The sequence below is a fragment of the Peromyscus maniculatus genome, chromosome 14 (assembly GCF_049852395.1).
Source record: "Peromyscus maniculatus bairdii isolate BWxNUB_F1_BW_parent chromosome 14, HU_Pman_BW_mat_3.1, whole genome shotgun sequence".
In the NCBI taxonomy this organism is placed as follows: Eukaryota; Metazoa; Chordata; class Mammalia; order Rodentia; family Cricetidae; genus Peromyscus; species Peromyscus maniculatus.
In genome coordinates, this window is record NC_134865.1 from 77519248 (window position 1) to 77544730 (window position 25483).

Consider the following 25483-nt stretch of genomic DNA (forward strand, 5'->3'; position numbering starts at 1 on the left):
AAATTGACAACTCTTAACTTCATGCAAGAAAGCTTTTTAATGGGAAAGGCTTTTTGGCGCGTTAGAGATAGCAGTAACGTGTTTTAAAAAGACAGAAACGTGGAAGACTTTCTTTCTCAGGTAACGACTGCTTTGGTTTGAGCAAGCCTTCCTTTGAGCATGACATTTTATTAATAATGGCACTTTACCAGGAATGTGGTTCGCAGAAAATGCTCTAGTGCTTTTGAAATGTGTAAGGATGTGCTCTAAGGGTGTAAAATAAACCTTCCATTTGTTAATGTTTAAGATTATAGTGAATGCATGTGGTATGTTTAAAATTATTTAAAATTCTAGATTGCTAGGTTGAAACATACAAATATTCTAATATGTTTTTAATTTAGGTCTTGCTATCACAGATGAAATTTTGCTGAGTAAGGCAGAGTGGTCCAAACTTTTTGAAGCTCCAAACTTCTTTCAGAAGTACAAGTATGTATTTTAAGGCATGTCAGCCATGTTGCTCTTAAGTAGTGGTTTTACAGTGGCCTATGTGGTATCTTCTCTTGCCAGATTAGTGAACTTTGGAGTCTCTCCTTCGGTGTCTGTAGAGTTTTCCTTACTGTTGCAAAGGACTTAGGAGTTTTAGTCAACTGTTGTTTTTCCCTTTATCAGTACAATGTGTCAGCCTTAGAGTTTTGTTGCTTGATTGACCTAGCATTCCTACTGTGTGTTAGCAGCTTAGTTCTAGGTGTGTCACTTGTCACCAGGACAGTCTGCACCTTAGCAAGCAGGTGAGCTTTTCACTATCTGATTTCTGTTCTCTCTCAAGAAACTTTTTACATTTAATTCCGACAACTTACAGGGGTATTTAAAACATGCACAGACCCAATAAAATGTCAGTGTTTGGCTGATTTAATGTTTCTAGTAATTAGTAGCACATCATTGACCTACTATTTCCCCTTTCAAAAAGAATATGTCTGCAGTTTCTAACAATTTAAGTGGGTATAATTTTTATTAATGTCTTTAATACAATGCTTTAACACCTTAGAGGTTAAAAGCCTTGTGAATTGTGATGTGTTGAAAAATGTAAGTTACAATAAATTTTAAAGAAATAACAAAAACCAAATATGGACTCGAACTTTTATTTGTCCTGGGCTGAAAAATTAGCAAACTCCCACTTAAATTTTTTTGCTTTAATGCTTGAGACTTTCCTGACCATTTGATTTTGTGTTGGATTGTGTTTTGTTACAATAATTTAAGCAAAATTACTTTATACTTTTCCCAAATTAAAAGTAAGAATGATGACCCTCATGATGTCTCCGTGTTTTGTTTCTGTATTTGCATGAGAAAGCAGTGATGGAGCCGGTTTAACTGTTGTGTCCGGGAGCACTGTGTTGTCAGGAAAAGTCATAGAAGTAGCCTAGGACCCGAGTGCTTGTGCTTCATTGCTCGTTCTCTAGATTCTACTGTACATTGGTAGATAATCCTCTTTTTTTAATGTCGAGGAAATGACCAATGAGCATTTAGCAATTATATGACAACACTTGAAAACTACCATACACGAGACAGTTACATCAAGAAAAATAAGGCCTCAAAGACAACTACCAATGTTCCTTAGTTACCAAGTCTCAAACTTGAGCACTTCCTTTTCCTATCTCACATCCCTGATTACAAGAGCTGGAGAAAGGGGAGCTTCTGCTTTAGTAGCTTCTTGCGCTTTAGGAAAGGTGAATGCTAGCGAGGAGTAGACTCTCACTCTGCCTTTTATACACTGCCGCTGCTAGGACGGTGGGAGGGGCACTGGTGGTTTCTCAGCACACCCAAGTCTTTGCTCTAGCACCTGTAAGGTTTTAGCTGGCAAAAAGGTTATTAATACTTCTACTGACACCTGAGGCAGTCAAACTTTTTTATTTAAAAAGACTAAAAAGAAGAAGATGTAGCAATACATTTCTTGAACAGAATTTTAAATCCTGACTGTAAGATTTAACTGCTCTGCTCAGACACACTGGGGACTGTCTTAGGCTCACAGAACTCACAGATTCTAGTAGTTTAAATGTGTCTTCATCTGAAACACCTGTTATATATGCTATAACCTGAAGTGGAGTTCGTAGTTTGCTGTAATTGGAAGTTGGTTGGGTTTGTGTAAAGCATGCTGTACTACCTTTATTGTGTGAAATATCTGTTATTCTTGGAAAGGGGGGGACCATAGAGATTTCAATGGTCATAAATGTAAACTCATCCACTTTCAAAGTAGGTGGCATCAGCCTGGAGAAAGGAGTGACATTGTTCTGTAAATTTTCAAAGTTTTAAGAAATATTCTTTTTCTCTTAAGATTTTTAACCTGTTCATTAACAACAAATCTTGGACATTAGGAAATATGAATAATGATTATTTGAACAGGGAGAAATATACAGGGAAATAAGTGTAATGATATATGTATAAAAATTTATCCTTACAATTGATTATAAAATCTGTGTTTGGTGGGGCACATGAGTTATCTCAGTACTTGGGAGGCAATGGCAGGAGGACCAAGATTCAAGGCCAGCCTGAGCATCGTAGCAAGTTCAAAATCAGCTTGGGATAGATACATGAACTCCCCTGCCCCCCCCCCCCCCCCAACAGAAAACCAGCACCACACCTTAAAATAGTGAACTATAATTCTTGGTTACAGATTTAAAGAGAACTATAAGGGTTTTTACTAAGGGATAGGTTTTTCTTCCAGTGTTTGGTATCTGAATTTTCATCTACCCAGGTAAAGTATTGAGATGAAATGCCCAAGAAACCTACTTACAAAATCCTTTTTTGGTAAATAACTTTTATAATATAACAACTAAAGTATTTCTAGAACTTTTTATATAAGAAACACCTGATTGAAGTACGTCCTTAGTCCCCAGAACATTTGTACATAAATTTTAATTCATTTGGGATAGCTCATATGTGTGGAAACCTAAAATTTTAGGGAAAAGGTAATGACAATTACGTGAACCTTAGATATTCTATAGAAACATTGGAGCTAGCTGATGCCTGGCAGACATGAAGAGTATCATTTGGTTGGACAACAAAATAGTCTAGAAATCCATCTGGTCTGGAGGGACCTTGAGAATTAAAAATACTAGTTCTGGGTTTTAAAATGCAGAATTTGGAACTAGAAGGATACTCATAAGTTAAGAGCACTGGCTACTCTTCCTGAAGACCTGAGTTCAATTTACAGGACCCACATGATGGTTTACAGCTGTCTGTAGTAACAGTTTCAGGGGATCCGATGCCCTCTTCTGGTCTCTGTGGGCACTGCATGCACACAGTGTACAGACATACATGCAGGCAAAATACCCATACACACAAAATAAATAAAAACGTAGATTTTTAGAAAATTAGAGAATTTTAGTTTCTTGGAGAAGTCATTGCATTTCTAGTGAAATTTGTAAAATACTTGCAGCTTATTTTAAACATAAAATATAAAATAATATCATTTGTTGAAATATAGTTGCATATAAATTTGTCCCCATATATCTTGTTATATTTACCTATATAAAAATATGTACATGTCTAAATAATATACAGAGAAGAAACTTGATCTCCTCTTCATTGGATATCCTGACTTGTCAAATTGAAGTGTAGGCCTCAAAATTTTTAGATTTGAATTGCCAACAAAATTATGTTCAAATGGATTATATATTTTATATTTATAAATAGAAAGCATTGTGCTTCACCTTTTAATCTTTTGTTGAAGACTCAGGTGATCAATAAGAATATTAATTTTCAGGGGAGTGAGGGGAAAAACTATTGTTGCTGGGTAAGTTGATGTGGCACTTGGGAGGTGGAGGTGAGAGGATCAAGTGCCTGTCCAGCCTGGGTAGTAAGAAGTCCAGCCAAACTGTGCTAAGATTGAACTAGAAAAGCTGTGCTGTAAAACCTTAGGCAGCTTGATGCTTGTGAGGTTCTGTGTGTGTGCTTGGGATTTAGACTTGGTTGTCCGCTCTGACAGCTGCTACACCTTGAGAACGCTTGCATCTCCTCTTTTCCCATGATGGGGCCACCCTTTTGAATGGCTCAGTAATCCAGAAATGTGATTAAGCATGTCAGAATTTTGTTGGTTTGTATGATTCCTAGTTAGAGTTTCTCTGCACACAAAATGCATGAACCTTTAATGCTTTTACATGACTCCTGACTCTGTATTTGGCTTGTTTTGAACTAATGCTGACCAAATGGGAAAGGAAGTACTCATTTCTGTGGGTGTGGACTACATGACTCCATAGCTATGTGTGTTTCATATATTCTGTAGACACTTCATTCTGTGTGTCTTGGGCTTTTGTATGTTTTTATCTACTTGAGTCCATAAATTTCTGTTAATTCAGTTAATTTGACAGTACTTTTCCACAAAGAAAATGCCATTCTGTTGTCCAGGTGGCACATAACTCCTAGAGCTGTGTTTAGAGTTGCAAAGTTGTGAAGAATTTGAACTGCCTTGTGCATTGATGGATTCTTCAAAGGCATATGGCTTAAGAAAGGTGCTTTAATTCATCAGACTGTAATATTAATGAGTTTGTTTTTGTTTTTGTTTTTTGGTAACTGTGGTTGGTAGTGCAACTTTACTTGCAAAATGTGAACAAGAACCAGAAAGCTCTCAAACTTTTCAAAGACTAGCCCTTACTGATACTTCCTGTCTAGTATCCTTTAGGTAACAATGGCAGTATGCTTTTGAGGTAAAATTTTTGTTTGTTTTGGTTTTTCAAGACAGACCCTCTCTGTGTAGCTCTGGCTGTCCTGGATCTCGATCTGTAGACCAGGCTGGCCTTGAACTCACAGAGACTCACCTACCTCTGCCTCCCGAGTGACGGGATTAAAGGCATGCACCACCACGCCCAGCTGAGGTAAAGTTTCATGTAAAACTCAGCTTGCAGTACTTACAAGAGGAATATGTAATGTGATTTCTTCAATTATTAGTGCAAGAAAAAGGAATTTTCTATTGAATTAGTTGTAATAGCTTTTAAAAGTCATAAGAGTAAATATTTACCCATGGTGGTATTTTTTTTTTTAAATAAAAACTTGGCTTTCCTAGATTTTAAATGAGCCCTGATTTCTGAGTAGAAATCACTTTCTTTTCTCAAGGTAGCTGCATCTCTGTTGCAAGGGTTTCATACCATTGGTTTGGGTAGGTGGAGGGCCTGCCTCCAGATCCAGTTGGATTGATAAATACACTTGATATTATCAGAAGCCTGGTGCATAATGTTATTTTGAAGTTAGCTTTGGTAGTATGTATACTAGTGAATGTTCTTGTGTCAAAAACCCCTCCTTTGTTTTTCTTTTTTTTTCTTTTTTTAGTTTCTATGAAAACATTTTCTTTCAGTAGATTGTTTTCCATGAGTGTTTTCATTAATTTTATAGGTAGAACACTCTGCTGGAGTGTTGAGCAAATTATCACTTAATGCTTTCTCAGCCTTGAAAATTCAGCTACCCTTTTGGTAATTATTCATAGTTTGTTGTTGTAGAAAATCTAACTTCCCAAAAGTGAAAACATGGAATTTAGTTTATGTGATTTTATGTGCACACTAATTACAAACTCCTTTGCTGAATGAATTTTGGTCTATAAATGTGAGGAAGCTTATTACGTTATGGTTATAAGAGCCAGCACAAAGCACATAAATAAAATAAATAGCATGTTGTCTTTATCTTCAAAGGCATTATATTGTACTTCTAGCAAGTGCGCCCACGGAAAAGCAGCGTCTGGAATGGTGAGTAGTATGAGGAGGCTTTCCCCAAACGAATCTGATAGATAGCTCAGGACACAGGCGTGGGGGGCATCTGTTCCTAAAGAAGCCTGCACATTCACCTCGTCAGAAAGGCCCACAGCTCATTTCCTGACTGTACTTCGGTGTTGGCTTAGCTTGCTGGTATTTACTCCTGGGATATCTCTCGTAACTTTATAGTTGGATGAAGTTGCCTAGTTCTTTTGTTCATCCAGTGTGGCGTTTTATTGGTAGATCCTAAGTCTCTTTAGTTTTGTCTTTAGAGGAATAGTTCGATCATTTGAACCACTTTGGTATGTGTATTATATACAATATTTATATTACCTTTTTAAACGGAAACTTGATTTGCACATGAGTTTTTTTTAATAGAATCTGTTGTTAATATTAATGACATTTGTCCAGGGTGGGCTTGGTGGAATCAAAAATCCGCATCCTGGTTGGAAGCTTGGAGAAGAATGAGTTTATTACACTGGCGCATGTGAACCCCCAGTCATTTCCAGCCCCCAAAGAAAACCCTGACAAGTAAGCATGTTTCTAATTGAATCCCATTTCCCTATCCTTTCAACTTAGTTGTAGATACATTTATAGGCAGTTTGAGTTTGATTTTGGTTTTTGAGGCAGGGTCTTGCTTGTAGCCTAGACCAGCCTGGAACTTAGGATCCTCATGTCTCAACCTGGACCTTTGTGTGCTTACAGGTCTATGACACCATTTCCGGCTATAGGGAGACTGTGGCTGGCTTTGCTATTTGCTGATTATGTGTCTGCAGCTTCTTGTTGTTTGTTTGTTTGTTTTGGTAAAAATCCAGATATACTCTTGATTGTATATCTGAAGTTTGATTTTTAATTTGCTGACGTTTCTTTGCTTCTGGGTATAACTTTTGTAAAGGAATGTGCCTTAGTTGTCTTCCTCTTTCCTGGTTTATTATTTTTAGGTAGAGCATAAACCTTGGTGATTATTAATTTGGTACTTATATCCGTGTTTTTCCTGATCAGAAATATTACAGACTTCTTGAGAAGAATTAGCACTGAAATGAATTTGTTTTCTCCAGTGATAGTTTCTGCTGATGAAGTACCTTATCTAATTAGGTATTGATCCATGTATCTATTACAATTTTGAGTATTTTTCAACATTCCTTCAGTTTTAGCCAATAGTTGTAGGCTGTTCTCTCTATCAAACATCTATATTTGCTCTCTCTTTTTTTTTTAAAAAGGGAATATATTTTGATTTAAACTCGTAAATACCTGATTCATGATGGAATGTGGACCATTGCAAAGATTGGTAAATGTGTGACAGCAGGCTCACCTTTTTGTTTAGGGTCTTAGAAGTCAGGTGGTGCTTTCATTGGTGCTGTTTTACATTTGGAAGTTAGAACATTTGAGTGATAAACTTTGAAGAAAGGATGATCAGAAAGCACAGGTTAAGGGTCACTTGAGTTTGCTCTTAATTTAGAGTATTCTGATGAAATAAATTGATTTTTCTCCTTTGGATTCATATAAAGGAATTATTTGAATTTGATTTTTGAGATAGGGTCTTGTATATAGCTCAGTCCAGCCTCAATCTGGTGGTCTTCCTGCCTCAGCTTCCAAAGTGCTAGCATTACAGGTATGTGTTAACGACACAGTGCTATTTAGAAAGAATGGATTTGAGGGGGAGAGGACAGCTGGTATTTTTGAGACAAGGTCTCACAGTGTAGCCTTGGCTATTCTGGAACTCACTACGTAGACCAGGCTGGCCTCAAACTCACCAAGATCTGCCTGCCTCTGTCTCCCAAGTGCTGTGATTAAAGGTGTGCACCATCATGCCTGGAAAAAGTACAGGTTTTTATATGTAGAAAATCCTGGGGGAGGGGGGGTTGTTGTTGTTCTGTTGTCCCAGACTTTTCCAAAAAGCGTGCTTCCTTCCTGTACTCTTTTAAACACATTTAACAAATATGAATACCTTTAATACTTTAGACTCATTACAAACAACAAAAGTAAGAGTATAGTCTGGGAAGTTTGTTTGTTTGTGTAGTAATGGCTTAGATGACAGGTGGGGGAATAGGCATGTTTGATCGGATTTTGTCTTAGAATTTCCCATACACCTCACTTGCCTAGGTTGTCACCCCGTTGACGGCCATGCTCTCCTGAATCCTAATGGCCTGTTGTAATGTTCTTTGCAGGGAAGAATTTCGCACAATGTGGGTGATTGGGTTAGTGTTTAAAAAAACTGAAAACTCTGAAAATCTCAGTGTCGACCTCACCTATGATATTCAGTCTTTCACAGATACAGGTATGTCTGCTTGAATAATGAACATTTAAGTGTTTCTTGTTGTACATAATTAGTAGTGCTCTTTTTAGTGAGTGAGTGTTGAACAATGACCATTAACGTAATCTTAATGGATTCAGTATGTAGTATAAATAACTTCTGTGTTGAGGTAGGCCTCAGAGTTTGGTAGGACCATTTTAAATTTTATTTGGCCACAGTTCATTTGAGACAAGAAACAACCTACTTCAGTCATCTTGAAGCTTGGAAATTGATGAAGCTGAAATTTTGGTAACTTTGAAGACATTTAACTTATGCTATATTAGATAAAGTGAGTATTAACTCATGGACAGGGAACTGGGTAATTATGTCTATAAATCAAGTGAACTTGGATCCTTAGAGAAAGATGAGATGGTTTAGTTAAAAGTCTTTAAGTGGTAGATAGTGTTGTCAAAATCTTCGTGATTGTGTGTAGATGGACACAGCATTTCAAGGAATTTGTGAGCCCTACAGGTACACCAGTACATCTTCCTCTTTCAAACATCCCCCAGCATTTTCACTTTCCCTATTCAGTTTTCCTTTATGAGAATTGATTTAACTTTTAAAAAGGGAGAGGGAAAAAATGGAGACAATTGGTTCAAGAGTCACTTTGACATCAATTAGCTATAGTGAGGAGAGAGGTGATACTCTTTTCTGCTGTTTGACTTCCTGGAGTTTGGGTTGCTCGTGGTCACTGCCTATAAACAGTACATAGAGAATGTGGTGAAACTCATGCTCTGCTGTTCTGATCTGGCTGGGAAGTGATGAGCCCTGTTCCCAGCAGAACCACATGCTGCATGCTACTCTCTCTGGTAGTTACTTAGCAGTCTGTGTGTGTGAAGCAGTGCTGGGAGAGGGTATGCACGTTTCAAGGCATCAGTAGACAGAACTGATTGACACATAAGAAAGCAGAGAGCCAGTTCCCAGAGAGGGGACTATGCTACTGAGGGGCCACAGTCCTTTTATTACTGTTAAGTTCCTTGGTCTTGTCATGGGAATCCCATCAATGCCCATATCTTGAGAGGTGTGCAAACCTCTTCTTTCTAGTAAAAATTTACAGTGTAAGTTGTTTTTGAGACTGGCTATTTGTGTAAGGTAGCCTGGCCACTAAGATCTGTGAGACACCATGGGTCCAGCGTAAAATGGCCAGTCTCTCTAAAGTGGCTGTCAGTTCATCCAGAAGGAAAGGCCAAGTCCTGCTAGTAATTTCCAGTACATTATCATCTTCTCCCTCTATCATCTGCATACTTTGGGGCCTAGAAAGGTAATAAAGTTGGGGAATAATGTTCCCAGCAGGGTCTAGAGCATAGTTTGGTACTTATATAGCAGTTTGCAAGCAAGGCTTGGTTTTTAGGCAGCAAAGGATACAGGCCAAATAGCTACAGCTAGTTAGAATCAGGGCTTTCTTCAAAAATATTTTGTGACAATTTATGCGTATGGATGTTTTGCATACATGTATATATGTGCACTTTGTGTGCCCGGTGCCTGCAAAGGCCAGAAGAGGTTGTCAGAGCCCCTGCAACAATTATGGATGGTCTTAAGCTGCTGGGTGGGTACTGGGAACTGCTGAGCCATCTCTGTAGCCCCAGAATGTTTCCTAGCTGAGGCTTGCTGGCAGTCTTAGAAAAGCTCTGTGTTAGGAATGTAGGTGTTTGCAGGTGAGGAGTATGACCTTAACCATGTCCTCTTCCCCCTTGGCTTCTGTGGTTCCTGCTTAGGGTGTGTGGTGCTTGGGGTTTTTCTTCCTGAAAATATTATTGGTCCCAGGTACTATCAGTTCATCCTTGCGCCAAAGTCATTTGGTTTTGGGCATAGGGTTTTGCTTTGTAGCTTAGGTTGTCCTAGGACTAAACCTGTGCTGTATTTCTGTCTATCCCCTATTCCTCCTTTCTTCATAATCCTTCTCTCCACCCGACTGAACAGCCTACCTTAACCCTGTTCTCTGCTCCCCACTGCGTTCTGCAGCCTACTTGTACCGTTCCCGCTTTCTCAGCTGCCACAACACAGTTTAGAGCTGTGCAACCAGTGTTTGCTGGACCACCTGACTGAATTTCCCCCTTTTTCTTACATAGCCCAGACTGCTCTTGAACTTGTTAAGTAGTTTAGGGGTACCTTCGATTTAGATCCTCCTGCCTTCATGACTAAGTGTTGGTTTACAGGTGTTGGACCACAGAACCCCACTCGAGTATTCCCATTTTGAGGCACTGTGATCTGAATAATTTGTACTTACTTGTAGCATTTTCTTTTTGAGCCCCTATGAACCCCACCAGTGTTTATTTTCCATAATAGAAAACACATTATTTACAGTGAAAATAATTTTCTTATTTACAATTTGTGCTTGGTTTGGGGTTTTTTTGAGTCAGGGTTTCTATTATGTAGCTCTGGCTGACCTGGAACTCACTGTGTAGACCAGGCTGGCCTTGAACTTTCAGAGATCCATCTCCTACCTCTGCCGTGCTAGGATTAAAGGTGTGCCACACATTGCCTGGTTTTAAGTTTTTATTTAAATTATTTGTATCTGTGTGTAGAAGTGTGTTTGAGAAGCTGTAGGTGTTCATGGAAAGGGTGTTTTGGATCCCCTGAAGTTGGAGTTACAGGTGATTGTGAGCTGTATGACATGGGTTCTGGAATCCAAACTGAGGTCCTCTGCAGGCGCAGTACTTACTGGTAACAGCCAAATATCTCCAGCCCCACATGGCTTGTGAGCTATCTTCAGTGTGGCTCCTTTCTGTTGACCTTTGCTGTGTTGCAGATGGTGTTTTTTAGGATTAAAGTCTGAGACTAGGTGGCTAATGGAGATAGGTACATTTGGTCAGAATACTTTGAATTCTGGTGTTTCCTAAACAGTTATTCTTGATGTTTATTAGCATCAAGTGGTTCTCAACCTTCCTAATGCTTTACCTTTTAACACAGTTCCTCATGTTATGGTGATACCTAAGCATAAAGCTATTTTGTTGCTACTTCATAACTAATTTTGCTACTGTTACAAATCATAATGTAAATATCTGATGCAACCCCCAAAGTGATCACAACCCACAGGTTGAGAACCACTGACCTAGAGAGCTAGTATGCTAAAGAATTGAATGTTGTTACATACATGACTTGCCTATCATTGGATTGCATCATACTAGGGGCAGGTGATAGGAAAGGCTCCTCACTTATATTACTTTCTTCTGAATGAGTTTAAATCAGGCCCTTAGTAAAATGCTTGGGGTTTTTTTTGTTGTTGTTGTTTTGTTTTTGTTTTTTTTTTTTTTGTTTTTTTTTGTTTTTGGTAACAATGTCTGGTTGTGTAGTTTATAGACAAGCAATAAACAGCAAGATGTTTGAGCTGGATATGAAGATTGCAGCAATGCATGTGAAAAGAAAGCAACTCCATCAGCTGCTGCCTAGTCACGTGCTTCAGAAAAAGAAAAAGGTGAGTTAGAAAGGAAGTGACAACACCACCAATATGTGCTTTGTGCATTTTGCCTGCGGTGTTTTAGAACGCATGTCCATTGTGGTGTAACTAGAAATTTGTATATTATGCTAGATTTGGTGCTTGCCTGTAATTCCAACTACTTGGGAGGAAATTGGGAAGTTGAGACGGGAGGATTGTCTGAGCCTGGGGACTAAGGCAAACACGGGCAGTATGACTTTTTTTCCTTTTTCTTTTTTATTTTTAAACAAGATTTCTCTGTGCAGCCCTCACTGTCACGCAGCTTATTCTGTAGACCAGAGTGGCCTCCGACTCAGAGATCCTCCTACCTCTGCCCTTTGCCTCTGGAGCCTCGAGATTAAAGGTGTGCCCCACCATGCCCTCTTCTTCACGGGACCTTCTCTTTAATAAGAGTACTAAAAACAGCAATACCTTCTGGTCCTGTCGAGGCCATCATCAGTGTCCTGCTTACAGAGACTTTGTACTGATTGATAACACCTGTGTTTATAGTCCTGAAGATGGTTCACCTACTTTCCTATTCTAGTTTTAAATTTATACTGTGTGAAAGTATATGCGTAAGTAGAGTATTCACTTCTCCTTTTTCTTTTCCATATCAGATCTGTAGTTAAGAGGTACATGATTTGTTGATGAGTGCTTTTCAGTAGAAATCATGTAAATTTGAGTGCTTAAAGACATTTAAATTAAACTTTTCTTGGCTGCAGCATTCAACAGAAGGAGTCAAGTTAACAGCTCTGAATGACAGCAGCCTTGACTTGTCTATGGACAGTGATAACAGCATGTCTGTGCCTTCACCCACTAGTGCTATGAAGACCAGTCCGTTGAACAGTTCTGGCAGCTCTCAGGGGTAAGGAAAGAGCTGGGAGGGGATGAAGTGCTTGTTTTCACACTAAATACAATGGTGGATTCTCGGCTTACAGTCTTATTTTTATTCTAACTTTTGATTTCTCTAAATTTATTTTTAATAGTATTTTGTTGTAGTTGCTCTGCCTTGTCCATAGCCCCCTCTTTCATCTCCTTTGGCCTTTTTTTTAAAGTAGCAGTGTTAAGTTTTAGTCTGAGGGCAGTAATTTTTAGTTTTGTCCCCACTGTCCGTACTTGAGTTTGACTTTGTGGACCAGTGTGCCTTGGTTTAAGACTGTTGGTGCCTTCATCCCTCCAGGGTTACCTCTTTGAGAGTCCACAGGGTCAAAGAAAGCAGCTTGTGTATCTCTGTGATAGTTTTGTCTGAAATCCTGTTATTGTTAGAGAAGGTTAAATGCTTGCTCTGAGTGTTTTTGGGAGGCAGAAACAGGTAGATCTCTGTGAGTTCGAGGCCAGCCTGGTCTACATAGTGAGTTCCAGGACAACCAGGGCTACACAGAGAAACCGTGTCTCAAAAAACAAAAACAAACAAAAAATGGTAATGTAATAATTACTTGAGCAGAAAAGTTGAAATGGAAGAGTAGAAAAGTGATTTTTCTGAGATGAAGATGTACCTGGATCTAAGACATGGAAGGCTTGCCCAGTGATGAAATAGCAGGAGTAGGCAGGACTTACACTCATCTTCTCAGAGTCATTCTTTGATTAGTCCTGACTAGTGACTTTGTTCATGAAGTACTAAGTAAGGTTATTTGCTGAGATGAGAGAACACTGCAGAGAGACCAGGGGTTTAAAAAGGGTTTAAAATAAAATAGTAGAATAGCTTCTTGAGAGTCTTTATTGTGTACCTAAGCCAATAAATGAGCTTTAGGATTTCTTTATATCTCTATAGGTTTCTGTTTGTAGACATTTCTCAGACCTTTCTTTTTCTTACTCCTTTTTATAGCAATCTGTCACACTCAAAGAGAAGATACTTTAGGATCAAGATAGTGATTAATCATGTTAGACAATTTTCAGATTAATACGGAGTCAAGTTAAATATGTGTATTCTCACTGACAGATTAAATATTCCTCTTACTGTCCATATTTAAAGTGCAGAATAGCATCATTTTTGTTTTTAGAAGGTACTCTTTTTATATGAAGTATATGCCATAAGATTTATATTTATTTATACTGGTATATGTATTTTATATGCTTTTTAATTGTTACAAAAGCATAGGGATCTAAAACCAAACAAACAGATCTGTAGCATATGCTAACATTTATAATTGTTTTAAAAATATTCTGATTGACCTCTCCTTCCCTCTTTTTCCTCTCCTTCCCTTTCTGTTTCCTGTTTTAGCAGAAACAGTCCTGCTCCAGCTGTGACTGCAGCATCTGTGACCAGCATCCAGGCTTCTGAGGTTTCTGTGCCACAAGCAAATTCCAGTGAAAGCTCAGGGGGTAAGAAAAAGGTTTTGAATTTTATTTATGTTATGTGAGTGTCCCTGTTTGTCTATTGTGGGAGCCTGTTTTCAGGTTCCTCATGGCTTTACTCAGCAGGTCTGCATAGAGAGGATGATTAGGACCACGGGCCTGAGTGCAGGTGTCTGAGATGGTCTGCACTTGGCTGTGCTGGGGGAGGAGGTCTTTTGCTCCACCCCTTGGCGTCTCTATAAAAACCCTGGGGCAGAGACAGTCGGGGCCGTTGGAAAAGGTTCCAGGCCCTCTCGAGGCTATCCTTTATTTTCTATCTGTTTATCTCCGCAATATTCTCCGCAATAAATCCTTCTATCTAATATTTCCTGCTGCTCACACTCAAGAAAACTCTGGGGAGCTGTGGGGTTGGTGGGTAAACGCCCCACAGTCTATATGTGCACTATGTGTGTAGTGTTCTCAGAGGTCTGAAGAAGGCGAAGACCTCACATCCCCTGGAATTGGAGTTAACAGATAGTTGTGAACCTCTTCATGTAGGTGCTGGGAACCAAACTCTGGTCCTCTGCCACAGCATTGCATGTTCTTAACCTCTGAGCCATCTCTCTGCCCCACCCCCTTTGTTTGTTTTTGAGGCAAGTTTTAGGTTAGCCCAGGCTAACCTCCAACTTCATGATCCTCTTGATGCCACCCCTTGTGTTGTGAGGTTACAGGTATGTGCTTGGTACTTGGCTTTTAATAGCTTATCTAAAGTTATTCACGCAATGAGTTAGGAGGAACAAGCTTTCTTTGTAACTTGATGTTTAATGATTTATGTGCTCATATCTTTGCTGTTTAGGTCCATCGAGCGAAAGCATTCCTCAAACTGCCACACAGCCAGCCATTTCTCCACCACCAAAGCCTACAGTCTCCAGAGTTGTCTCCTCAACACGTCTAGTAAACCCATCGCCTAGACCTTCAGGAAATGCAGCAACAAAAGTACCTAATCCTATAGCAGGAGTCAAGAGAACGTCCTCACCCCATAAAGAAGAAAGTCCTAAGAAAACCAAAACTGAAGAGGTATATGTGCATACATAATACACGAAAATACAGGCATGGCAGCCTGGTTCACCTGCTGGTGGGGACCGCTTTCAGGGAGACCCTGGGGCATCTGTTGGGCTTTGCTGCAGCTGGGCTTCACTGCAGTAGGGCTCCACACCTCTCCCACTCTGGGTAGCTGCCACATCTGGCAGTAGTCTGAAATACACAATCTATTCTAATTTATTATTCTCTAGTGACTGCCTAATTTGTACTGACTTTTTATGGCTCTTTGGACAATGTTTTGCCTTTATCTCAGATAGAGTTTTATATTGTAATTGGTGGCAGAGGGTGACTGAGCACTAGCTGACTACTAGGCATTCCTCGGAGGGAACGTAAGAGTTCACTCTGTTTCTGAGCTGCAGCCCCTGTCCTGCAGGGTTTACTCTAACTGAACAAGTTGCAAAGGCAGATTAGTTTAGGGCCACCAATCTCCAGGAAGCCTCTCATTAGTGTTTAACAGTCCAGTCAAACCAACATTGAGATGCAAGTAGTGTTAGGAAACTACTGGGCATTGTGTCACCTGCTTGAGTCCTTGAGTGGTTTGCGGTCCTGGAGGTGGGCGTGCCACACAAGCACTTGGGTAGCATCAGTCTTAAAGTAATGGTAGTTTTGTTATGCTCTCCAGAGTTACTCTCATGTTTTTTACTCTTTAGTAGGACAGTTACTGTTGCCTAGAGTAGCAGTCTCCAGTTACCAGTTTCGTGATGAATTCTGCTCTAGAGTTTATTATTTAGAAACTTCCTTAGAATAAAAGAAAGAACTGAAGTTTCTCTTGGGAGTCCATTGCACTTTGATCAGTACTGGTAAAATGTTCCTAATCACATGCCTTTGTTTTAGATAGAGATATTTACAATTAATGGAATAACTTAAGTGTTGTTACTCAAGTTGCTGATTAGAATGAAGAGGTTCTGAGAACTGATGTGTTTGTGGTGGGGTGGGTTTATTGTTCTTGTTGTTTTGTATGTGGTGCTAGGATATAATCAAAGGCCTTAGGTATACTAGGCGGGGGCCCTCCTACTCAATTACATCCCTAACTCCTTTGTAGTAGCTTATTCTTTTAGAGTGTTTGTATTTGACTCCTGCCTTAGTCTCCTAAGTGCTGGGTCTTGTTATTTGTTTGTTTTAGGTAGCTGTATTAAAGACCTCTTAATACTCTGCATCAGAGCCCTTCTAGGAGGTAGGTTTAGAAATTGGCTTTTGAGGCAGTCTCAAAAACAGTACTTCCAGGTGGTGGTGGCAGCACATACCTTTAATCCCAGTACTTGAGAGGCAGAGACAGATGGATCTCTCAGTCTGAGGCCAGCCTGGTCTACAGAGCTAGTTTCAGGTCAGCCAGGGCTGCTACACAAAGAAACCCTGTCTTGAAAAACAAAAAAACCCTGAAAACCAGTGCTTCAAGCTGGCCTCAAATTTAGGGTAATCTTCCTGTTTCTCCTTCCTTAATATGGCAGTTATAGATGTGAGTCATTGTGCCTGACAGAATTTAGATACCTTTTGACCCTCATGAGAGAGTCTGAGTTCTGTGTGATCTCCACTTGGAGCATCCCCCACATGCTTGCCACTCTCTCTGTAGTTGCTGTGATCTTTGCTCACTGACCTAGAGAGGCCATCGGGGTATAAAAGTGTTACATTTGGTCTGGAAGACACAAAACACTCACAACACACAGTCCTTAGGTGCCTCTATGTTCACAATATAGCTACAGTTCTAATGAGCTCAGCCACTCTCTTTGCCTTCAATTTACTCTCTTTTTAAAGTAAGGCCTCACTCTAGCCCTGGTTGGCCAGGAACTCACTATGTGGTCCAAACTAGCTTCAAACTTGTGATATCCCTCATCCTTCTGAGTGCTCAGATTACAGGCGTGATCTTCCATGCCTGGCCTCTTCTCAGGCATGAGTTGTTTTAGAGCAAAATCCACTGAGTGTTAACTGTTACTTGTTGGAATCGTATATTAGAATTTTTAAGATCACATCTGGAGCAGAACAGGGTGGACACGCCTTTAATCCTCTGAGTTTGAGGATAGCCAGGGCTGTTACACAGAGAAACACTGTCTCAAAAAACAAACAAATAAAAACAGAAAACCACATCTGTACAAGAGAGTATGAGCAAAGTCAGATTAGCCTACTTGATACTATGATGTCCCCGATGGTCTCACTGTTGAAAGGTATCCTCTTGTTTAAACATGGGGCCACATAAAGGTAAGATGTTAAAATTACTTGGTGTCTTTTAAATGTCCTTTAAAATACAGGCTTCCTCCTTTTTTCTTAAATGTTTTTTTTACTTTATAAATTTTCTCAATCAAATTTCATTGGCTCCTTAGAACCTGTTAACATAGTCATAGAACTTTCTAAAAGTATAGGAGGATGTTGCTCACTTTGTTGGCTGGTTGCATTTCCCAGTGAAAGCCCTTGACACTCAATGTCTCTTGCACTTAACAAAACTAATTTTAGTTAAAAGTACTTAGCCAGGCATCTCATCATACTGAATTAGTAAGTCTATTACAGTATCACCCTCCTTACCTGGGTCATTTGTTTTCTGTTGATGTATTGGGCATGATGGCACATGCTGTAGTTTCAGCAGTCAGTGGAGAGAAATAGGAGGCCAGCATGGGCTTAATAGTGAGGCCATCTCACAAAAACTCAAATGGGAATAGTTAGTTGTCTTTGTCCATTCAGGTATATCGGAGGCATTTAGATGCTGTGAGGTTCATTTCAACTTAGTGTATATATTGTATCCTAATAAAGTAAACATGGTAAGTATGTTCTATTATATTTTATGGCTAAATTAAGACACATACATACTTAAAAAGTTTTAAAAAACTTTTGTGTATGTGGTACTGGGAATTGGACTTGGCCATTTGCATATATGGACTCATCGTATTCCAAGCCCTTAAAACTTTTGTATATGGAAAATTTTAAATATGTAGAAAAGTAATAAGTGTGCCATTACATTATTGTCACCCAGTCTCAGCCATTAACTACTGACCAGCCTTGTTTCATTTACAGCCTTTCTTCATTCAGGTATCTGATTTCAGTCATTAAGTATTTGAATGTGTGTTTACAGATTAGGACATATAACAGTCATAGCAGTGTATTTATCAAAAGGAGATCAATAATAATTCTAAAGAGTGACATTTAGTATTTGTATAGTTAATAGCAAATGATTGTTTTCAACTTGTGTGTAAGAAACAAGACCATTATTAAAATTAGTTTTTACTATATTCCTTTTTTATTTATAAGTCACCTGTGTTTATATGCTTTTTAAAATTTTTTCTTAAAATATTAGGGACTAAGGAGATAGATAGCCTTGCCTATGAAATGCAAGGACCCAGTACCATGTGAAAAGCCTGGCATGGTGGCACATGCTTGGCTTCCCAGTACTGGGGGGCAGATGGTCCCACTGAGGAGATTCTGCCTCATTAAACAAGGTAGATGGCTCATGAGGAACTGCACCTGAGGTTGCCCTCTGGCCTCCATGTGCACACTTATGCACATGCACCTGTGCAAATGTCTAATAAGTCTGCGAAAATTGAGTGCTAGCATAGTTTATAAGACCCACGGAGGACCTTACTTAGGCCCTGCATTCTTTTCAAATATTGATGCTCTACTGAGAAAGGGTGTGTGTTTCTGTGCACACAGGTGTTTCTGGAGTAGTTAAGCTTGGAAAAGTTAAAGGAAGGTTCTATATAAAATTTCTTGGTCATTTGGTATATTAATTAGTAGGCACAATGATCTTCCTTCACTGGGGATCCTGCTGTTCTCATTCTCAGGGTTGTTTGATCAGGGAACTATATTTTCCTTAGGAAAAGTATTTCATGAGCTTTGTGGTTTGGGGGAATGTACTTTATGTGATGGGGATTGACAAAAAACAGTTTTTATCATGTTTAAAAATCTTGGTGCTTATTAAAGCTAAGTTAAATTACTTACTCTCAAAAGCCCTTTTAAAAAGAGACTCTGTGATCTATTTTAAGAGTATTTCATCTTTATAGATTTGAAAATTCTTTATAAATTAAAGCATTAATTGGCATATAATCTAAATTTTTCATTTTGGAGAATAAAGCTTTTTTTTTTAAAAACAGGATGAAACAAGTGAAGATGCTAACTGTCTTGATTTGAGTGGACATGATAAAACAGAAACAAAGGTATACTGACTTAGCCAACTCTTGGGTAGAAGTGCAGACACGGTGAATTCAGGTGCCTGTTGCTGCTGTTGCACTGTTTCTTCGCTTGAGTGTGTGGGGTTCTCTTAGCACTGCCTTTAAAGACCTGTTGGTTCCTTTTTAATGTCAGTGTATGCCTGAAACTGATGGAGTAGAGCAGTCTGTAAGACAGGAACTTAGAGAAGGTAAGGCAGTAGTGTGGATCTGTGTTACTAGTGACAGTACAGTGAGTGTGGGCTGGGGAACATGGGGCCAGAAGGGCGGGGGTGCTTTTCACTCATAGATGCTAAACCTTTGGATCTATTTGCTGGATGGCTTGTCATTCAAGGCAGTCCATGAGACTTTGACGTCCACTTTTGGGTCTGACAGGGTTTGTTGAGAATAATGGTTTTCAACAGTCATTGGCTTGAATGAGGTAGATAGTGAGGAAGAGATTGGTTGTGTTCAAACTGAAAGACCAAGAAGGATGTATCTTTAGAAGTTGAAATATGTCTGCCAAAGGCTTAACTTTCCCTATTTAGCCAAATTTCAATGAAGAATATGTTCATAAGTATTCTTTTGCTGTCTTTAAGCTTTGTGTGTATGCATGTGTACCAATGCCTTTTATTTTCTATTTATAATGCACTTTGCAAACCAAGAAAGTACATTTATGTTATATAATCTGCAGAATGACTGCACTGGAAATTTTTTTTAATCACACCTTACCTAACCAGTTGCTTATCATCGGCAGTTGTTCCCATTAAAAACAAGTCTGCACCTTCCCACTGCAGCATTGCGGTATTGTAAATACCTGCCATTCAGTTATGCTTTTTAATCCATTTTTAAGAACTTGATACATGTTCCAAACTTCCTCCATTCAGTTTCATAGGGAAAGTAGTGATGTTTCCTGTTTTCATATTTTAGAAATATGTTTTAGTCTGTATTTTCACATGTGTGTATGTGTGTTTTATACACTACTTGATGAGAGTGAAGCTGCCACAAGGTGACACAGTTCACCAGGTGTTGACTGATGGCACTCATGGCAGAACCGAGGAATTGATTGATTGAGGAGGGTAGGAGAGACTGGAAGGAAAGGACAGTTGGCTACTCTAATTACAGATATGGGGCAATTTTTGTGCCTCAGAGTAATATATTTACTAACATTATACATTTTCTCCCCACATAATTAAGAACTTTCTTTGGGTTTATGTTCTGTTAATTATTGTCTGGGTAACAGTTCTAAATTGCCTGTGCATACCTTTAATTAGTAATTGTTAAAATGTCCAAGTTAGAGCTATTTGGGAACTATGAGCTGTTTGACCACACCTTATAATTTATATCTGAAATGGGGAAATGACCTATAACAGGGCTTGATGACATACTGTGATGTAATGTAAGTACATCTCTCTCCACCTTCCTTTCGCTAATTTGTCTTCTTTATTAGCCCATTTATACTCTTTGCTTTTTATTTACTTATTTTTTTTTTTTTAAATTCTCTCTTCCCCTCTCCCCATCCTTTGTCTCCCAGGAACAAGTTGATATGGAGACAAGTGCGATTCAATCAGAAACTGTTCCGGCCTCGGCTTCTTTGTTGGCCTCTCAGGTACTAAGTGCAAAAGCAAGGAGACTTTTGTTAGTGACTTGGATGTTAGAGTGGTATATTGATTTAAAATGAGTGTTCATGCTTGACTGTTCAAGTTTTGTTTGGGAAGTAATTGCTTGAAGACTGTAATAGGTTTCCTGTAGTTTAAATGCAGACAGACGCTGGATTTGGAGCTGCCACTCTGAGCTGTTAGGATGTTCTGTCTAGCTTGGAGTTGTGATATACACTGGCATCCCAGCTGCTGGGAGGCCCAGGCAAGCTTCAGGGGCGGAGACTATCCTGAGCTCTGTGTAGTGAGACCCCAAAAAAGGAAAAGGAGGCAGCTGTAGTGACTCCATTACATGGCACGTCTTTCAGATCCTTGACTGTCGTGTTTGTGATGATACGGCTGTCTATTTATAGGTCAAAGACTAACGGTGAAAACAAAGAACAAAAAATGGTTACGGCCTCATTGGCCAGGCTTCCAGAGGTTTTCATTCTACTTCATTTGTTCATGACGTAAGCATGGCTAGGTTTTGAGTCAAGGTCTCACTATGTAGCCTAGGAGCTCCTCATCTGCCTTTGGGTCCCTGATCTTTTAATTTTTAAGGTGTGTTCTATCTCATTTTAGTTTTAGTACTGATTTATTCAGTATGCACAGCACACAACTCTAATTGATTAGTGCTAGTGTTCTGCTGTGATCCTTCCTTATGCACATCAGTGATCTTATCTTCACTGATTTGCAAACCTTCATTTTGTTTCTGAAACAGTTGTTTTTTTCTTGAATCCCTTTAAACTGAAACAAAACAACACCAGAATCTAGGTCAAACTCGCGCACAAAAATCAGTGTTTTCTTGAAGTACTACTAAGTGGATTAACTGAGCAGTGTCCCTGAGCCAGATGCCGCCCATGGTGCTCTGCTGTGGCTCAGAGTTTGTGTGGTCATGGAAAACATACTCTTCATGAGTGTTAACGTCCACAGTCTACTGCTGTCACAGTGTTCTGCTCGGTTTCTGAGATCATTTTTATTTCTAGACCCTTTCATCAACTAAAATATATGAGAGGTAACTAAAATAACACGAGAAGTGTGCCTTGTATTGATACTCGGACACATTTACCTTTCAGCTCCCTGTTTTTGCAGTTTGTCATACTGAGAACATCCTCACAGCATGGCAATCCGTTGGTGTTGCCTTTTAAAGTATTTTTTTTATCAGTAGAGTTTTCATTCAAATGAACGGATTTATAAATCAGTCAAAGAAAAAACTACTTCAATTATGCTGCTTTTTAAGAATGCATCTTATATCCTGTGATGATATGGAAGGACTTGTTTCTGAGGAAGTGGTAGTGTCTAAACACAACATTGCTACATCTTGAGGTAATTACAGATGAATTGGTAGCATCTCCATTGCTTCAGAAAAATCCAGGGTTGAAGGTCAGAGGAAGTTAGATTGACTTTGACTTAACTGTTGCTGACACTGGTTGAGGAGCACATGAGACTCATTGTCTAATGCTCTCAACTTCTGTATCTCTTTGGAAACTTTTCATAAAACATTTTATGATTTATCTCTGTATTTTTGAATGTTAGAGATGCCTTGTGATATAATCTGTGTAATGCAGTTTTTTAAATTCCCTAGAAGTTGGCATAATTAAATGATTCAGTTGTATACAGTTAATTTTATAATTTATAGTGTCAGAAAAGAACTGCAAACTGTTGCTGCTTCTGTGTATCCTCCACATGAGGGCGCTCTAGCACCTCTTCTTGTTAGAGCTGTTAGTATCAGTTAACATTAATTATTTTATAGGTGATTATTAGTGAAGCATTCTGAGATTTGCATTTGAAATTATTAGAAGAGCTTTTGCTATATTGTGAAAATACTGTTAGTATTCATGCTATTTTGAAAATCTCTGCAAATGTGGAATATATGTGATTGTACTAGTTATGTTTATTTGTATTACATGTTATACCATTTAGAATCTTTTTTTTTATTTGAATACTTGCCTCATGATAAAGCTCCATCTTTTCCTAGAAAATAAAGCAGTGGGAAATACATCCCATTGTAAATTTCAATGTTTTAAATCATGATGTGTTCTTTGCTTTCATTCTCAGAAAACATCCAGTACAGACCTTTCTGATATCCCTGCTCTCCCTGCAAATCCTATTCCTGTTATCAAGAATTCAATAAAACTGAGACTGAATCGGTAAAACCACCTCAGGGTCCATAAACAGTATCTGCCAACTCAACTTGTTGTCTTCAGATGCTAAAAAAAAAAAAAGAAAAGAAAAAAACAAACAAGGAGAATGGAAGGTACAAGACTAGACGTGACTGACAGTGGATTTAGGTTTTTGGTGACCTCCCTTACTTGGGCTCATCAGCACTTGATCAGAAGTCCAGGTTAGTATGCGAAGCCAGGAGTACTATTATTATTGTGTTAGCAACAGTTGCATTAACTATTTCAGAAAAATTACTGCCTTTAAGAAGGAAAAAAACAAAACAAAACCCTCAAGCTATGTTTGTATCCATAATTGACATCCGGATTGGGTTTATGTGTGATGCATTGTTTGGAAAAATTGCAATACAAACTGGCATAAGAATTCCGTATTCTGATGATGCACTTTTATGTATTTTTTATTAGAACGTAGAACTAATTTTAGATTTTTCAGCTTAATGGATTTTCAATTTTTTTTTCCCAAAGAATTTTCTTTACAATTAGTCTTTAAATTGGATACCTTGTGCTGCGGTGTACTGCTCTGCCTCAGAGGACAAGAGGACACCTAGTTCTGTCCTTAAGAGGCAGCTGTGACCCTTAGGGTAAATTGTCAATGCTAGGGTATACTTTGGACACGGAAAGAAGAATTAGGAGATACTTGGTTTTGATGGGGTTATAATTAAGAAATATATATTCCTTTTATTTATAGAGTTGTTTTATAGTGCATACAAATCAGCAGTCAGCCAACAGTGTGGTCCTTGAGCTTTCTGAAGCTCTCTGTTCTTTTGCCTTCAGTCTATTATCTTCAGAACAACAGAAGCTCTCCCTCTTCCCCCTTTTTGCCATTCTTTTTTCCCTTTTGCTTGTATGCACAAGGTAAGGCTTATTACACAGAAACCAGAATGCCAGTATTTTCCTAAGCCATGACGTGAAACCAGTGACCCTGTGGCTCCATGGCACAGAACACTAACTTTGGTCCCATGGCTGGAACTTGAGAATGACTGAAAGCCATACCTGTGAAGCATCTCCCAAGGATTGCCATTTGATCTTTAAGAGGATTTTTGTACACTCCACAGAACTCTGTCTTAGACAAATTGGTTTTCAATTTTAAAAAGTGGGCAAAAAGGCATTTTCTTCCAGATTTTTAAACTAATTTTTATTTTTAACCAGTTTATCAAAATTTGTCAGTGAATTTTACATACAGAAATATTTTAAAAATCATTTCTAGCAAGCACCTGACATTTAGTCGGCTCTCCACTTTTGAATTTTTTTTTTGTTCTATCAAAAAATTAGAAACCTCCTTTAAAGACAATAATTTCTCATAATTAAGTAGCAGAATTCTCGTCCATCTTTGTGACGTCTGAGGGATGCCAGATTTTGATAAACTTACTCTTTCTTAATCTGGATAAAGCAAACCTGTAGCAGCAGATCTTTGTGTGAGCATGGTTTTTGATCCTCTATTTCGCTGCATTCTATCACACATTCGTGCATTTTCATGTTCAACTGCAGTTACTTAAAACTCTTCCCTGTCCTTCTAAATGAATTTCTGAAGTGGAGTATAGGCTTCCCTAAGCTATGCATTAATGAAGGCTTTCTTTGTAGCACTTACATTGTTTATAGACAGTCTTTCTACTCTCCACCCTTGCTCTGCGCCTCCTTCCCTTCCTCCTCCCACCACTGAGTAAAGACGACGGTCCGCTAACAGGTGACATGTAACGGTGTCCGTGTGTGTAGCTTCAGAGTTAGAGTGACATCACCAGGCACAGATTTAGTCTTGTCATTTTGTTTACACATTGGGGAAAAATTTGGTTTATTTAATAAACGTTCCATGTAACTGCATCCAAGTTTCGCCAGGCTGGAGATGTGGATCTTTTCTGTGTAGTGACTTTTTAATTCTAGTTTTCATAACCTGGAGATCAGACTGTTGCTTTCGCATGATGTAAGTAGTGTCTCATGACTGGAGTTTGCTTTGTTTTATAGTATCTGTACTCCTTGTATTTTTCAAGAGCTATTTTGTAAACAGATGATGTATTTCTCCATTGAAAACACAATAAAAAAAAAAAACAGCACAATCCCACAGTTGGCTGATTTCTTTTGACTGTGTCTCCCTCTCCCTCCTGTGATATAATTGGTTTACTTATAACTATGCAGTTGGGCTCTAAGTGAAGATTTGGAATTTAGTGTGCTTATGTTTGGCAGATTGGTTTTAGATTTGCAGACCTCTACTAACTCATCTCCCATGGTGGCAGGTGTTTGCCTTTCACATGATTGATCGTTGGGGAGGGAAGCGTGAGTATAGCTACCACCAATTCACTTTGAGCAATCCACGCTCTGCGGTAGTGCTCTGCCTGGACTGCATACTGTAGATATCCAGTGTATTGGTGCCTATGGCCTGTGCACTCCAGGCTCTTTCACAGGGCTAGCTTTCAAAGCAGTTTGCATTTCCCTCTGCGTCAGCAGATGGCACTGTTGCTTTTCAGTACATTTCTAATTGTATTCTACAGTCAGCTTGAATCTTGTTTATTTTAACTGAATCAAATTCTGGCGTTTCTTTAAACCCTCACATTGTATGGAATAGAAGTGGACTATCCTTTGGGTTTGTGATAACTAACTTTTAGAGATAGGATTATCTTAGTGTCTTAGTAGAGAGACTATATAAAAGCCATTTTCCAAACGGTTAGCAGCTGTGTACATTCATCCCATCTCTAAAACTCCAAATTCTTAGAAGCTTCCTTAACTATATGATTTCAGGGGGTGCTTCTT

The 25483-nt window shown here is 38.9% G+C and overlaps 1 protein-coding gene across 8 annotated transcripts in view; it reads left to right on the plus strand.

Moving 5' to 3' along the window:
• Papola (poly(A) polymerase alpha) overlaps window positions 1-24792 on the plus strand; it is a 53027-nt gene extending 28235 nt beyond the window's left edge. For 2 of the 8 annotated variants that reach the window (XM_006971703.4, XM_076551335.1), the window contains exons 12-22: window positions 381-465; window positions 5655-5708; window positions 6126-6245; window positions 7883-7992; window positions 11301-11422; window positions 12145-12287; window positions 13644-13744; window positions 14553-14773; window positions 18871-18933; window positions 20459-20533; window positions 22620-24792. In XM_006971703.4, the coding sequence (XP_006971765.1) occupies window positions 381-465; window positions 5655-5708; window positions 6126-6245; window positions 7883-7992; window positions 11301-11422; window positions 12145-12287; window positions 13644-13744; window positions 14553-14773; window positions 18871-18933; window positions 20459-20533; window positions 22620-22715 (1190 nt within the window). In that variant the 3' untranslated portion in view covers window positions 22716-24792. The remainder of the gene's footprint in view (window positions 1-380; window positions 466-5654; window positions 5709-6125; window positions 6246-7882; window positions 7993-11300; window positions 11423-12144; window positions 12288-13643; window positions 13745-14552; window positions 14774-18870; window positions 18934-20458; window positions 20534-22619) is intronic. The other 6 variants (XM_006971704.4, XM_076551336.1, XM_016005913.3 and 3 more) reach the window with 3 other exon arrangements.
• The last annotated feature ends 691 nt before the right edge of the window (window positions 24793-25483 follow it).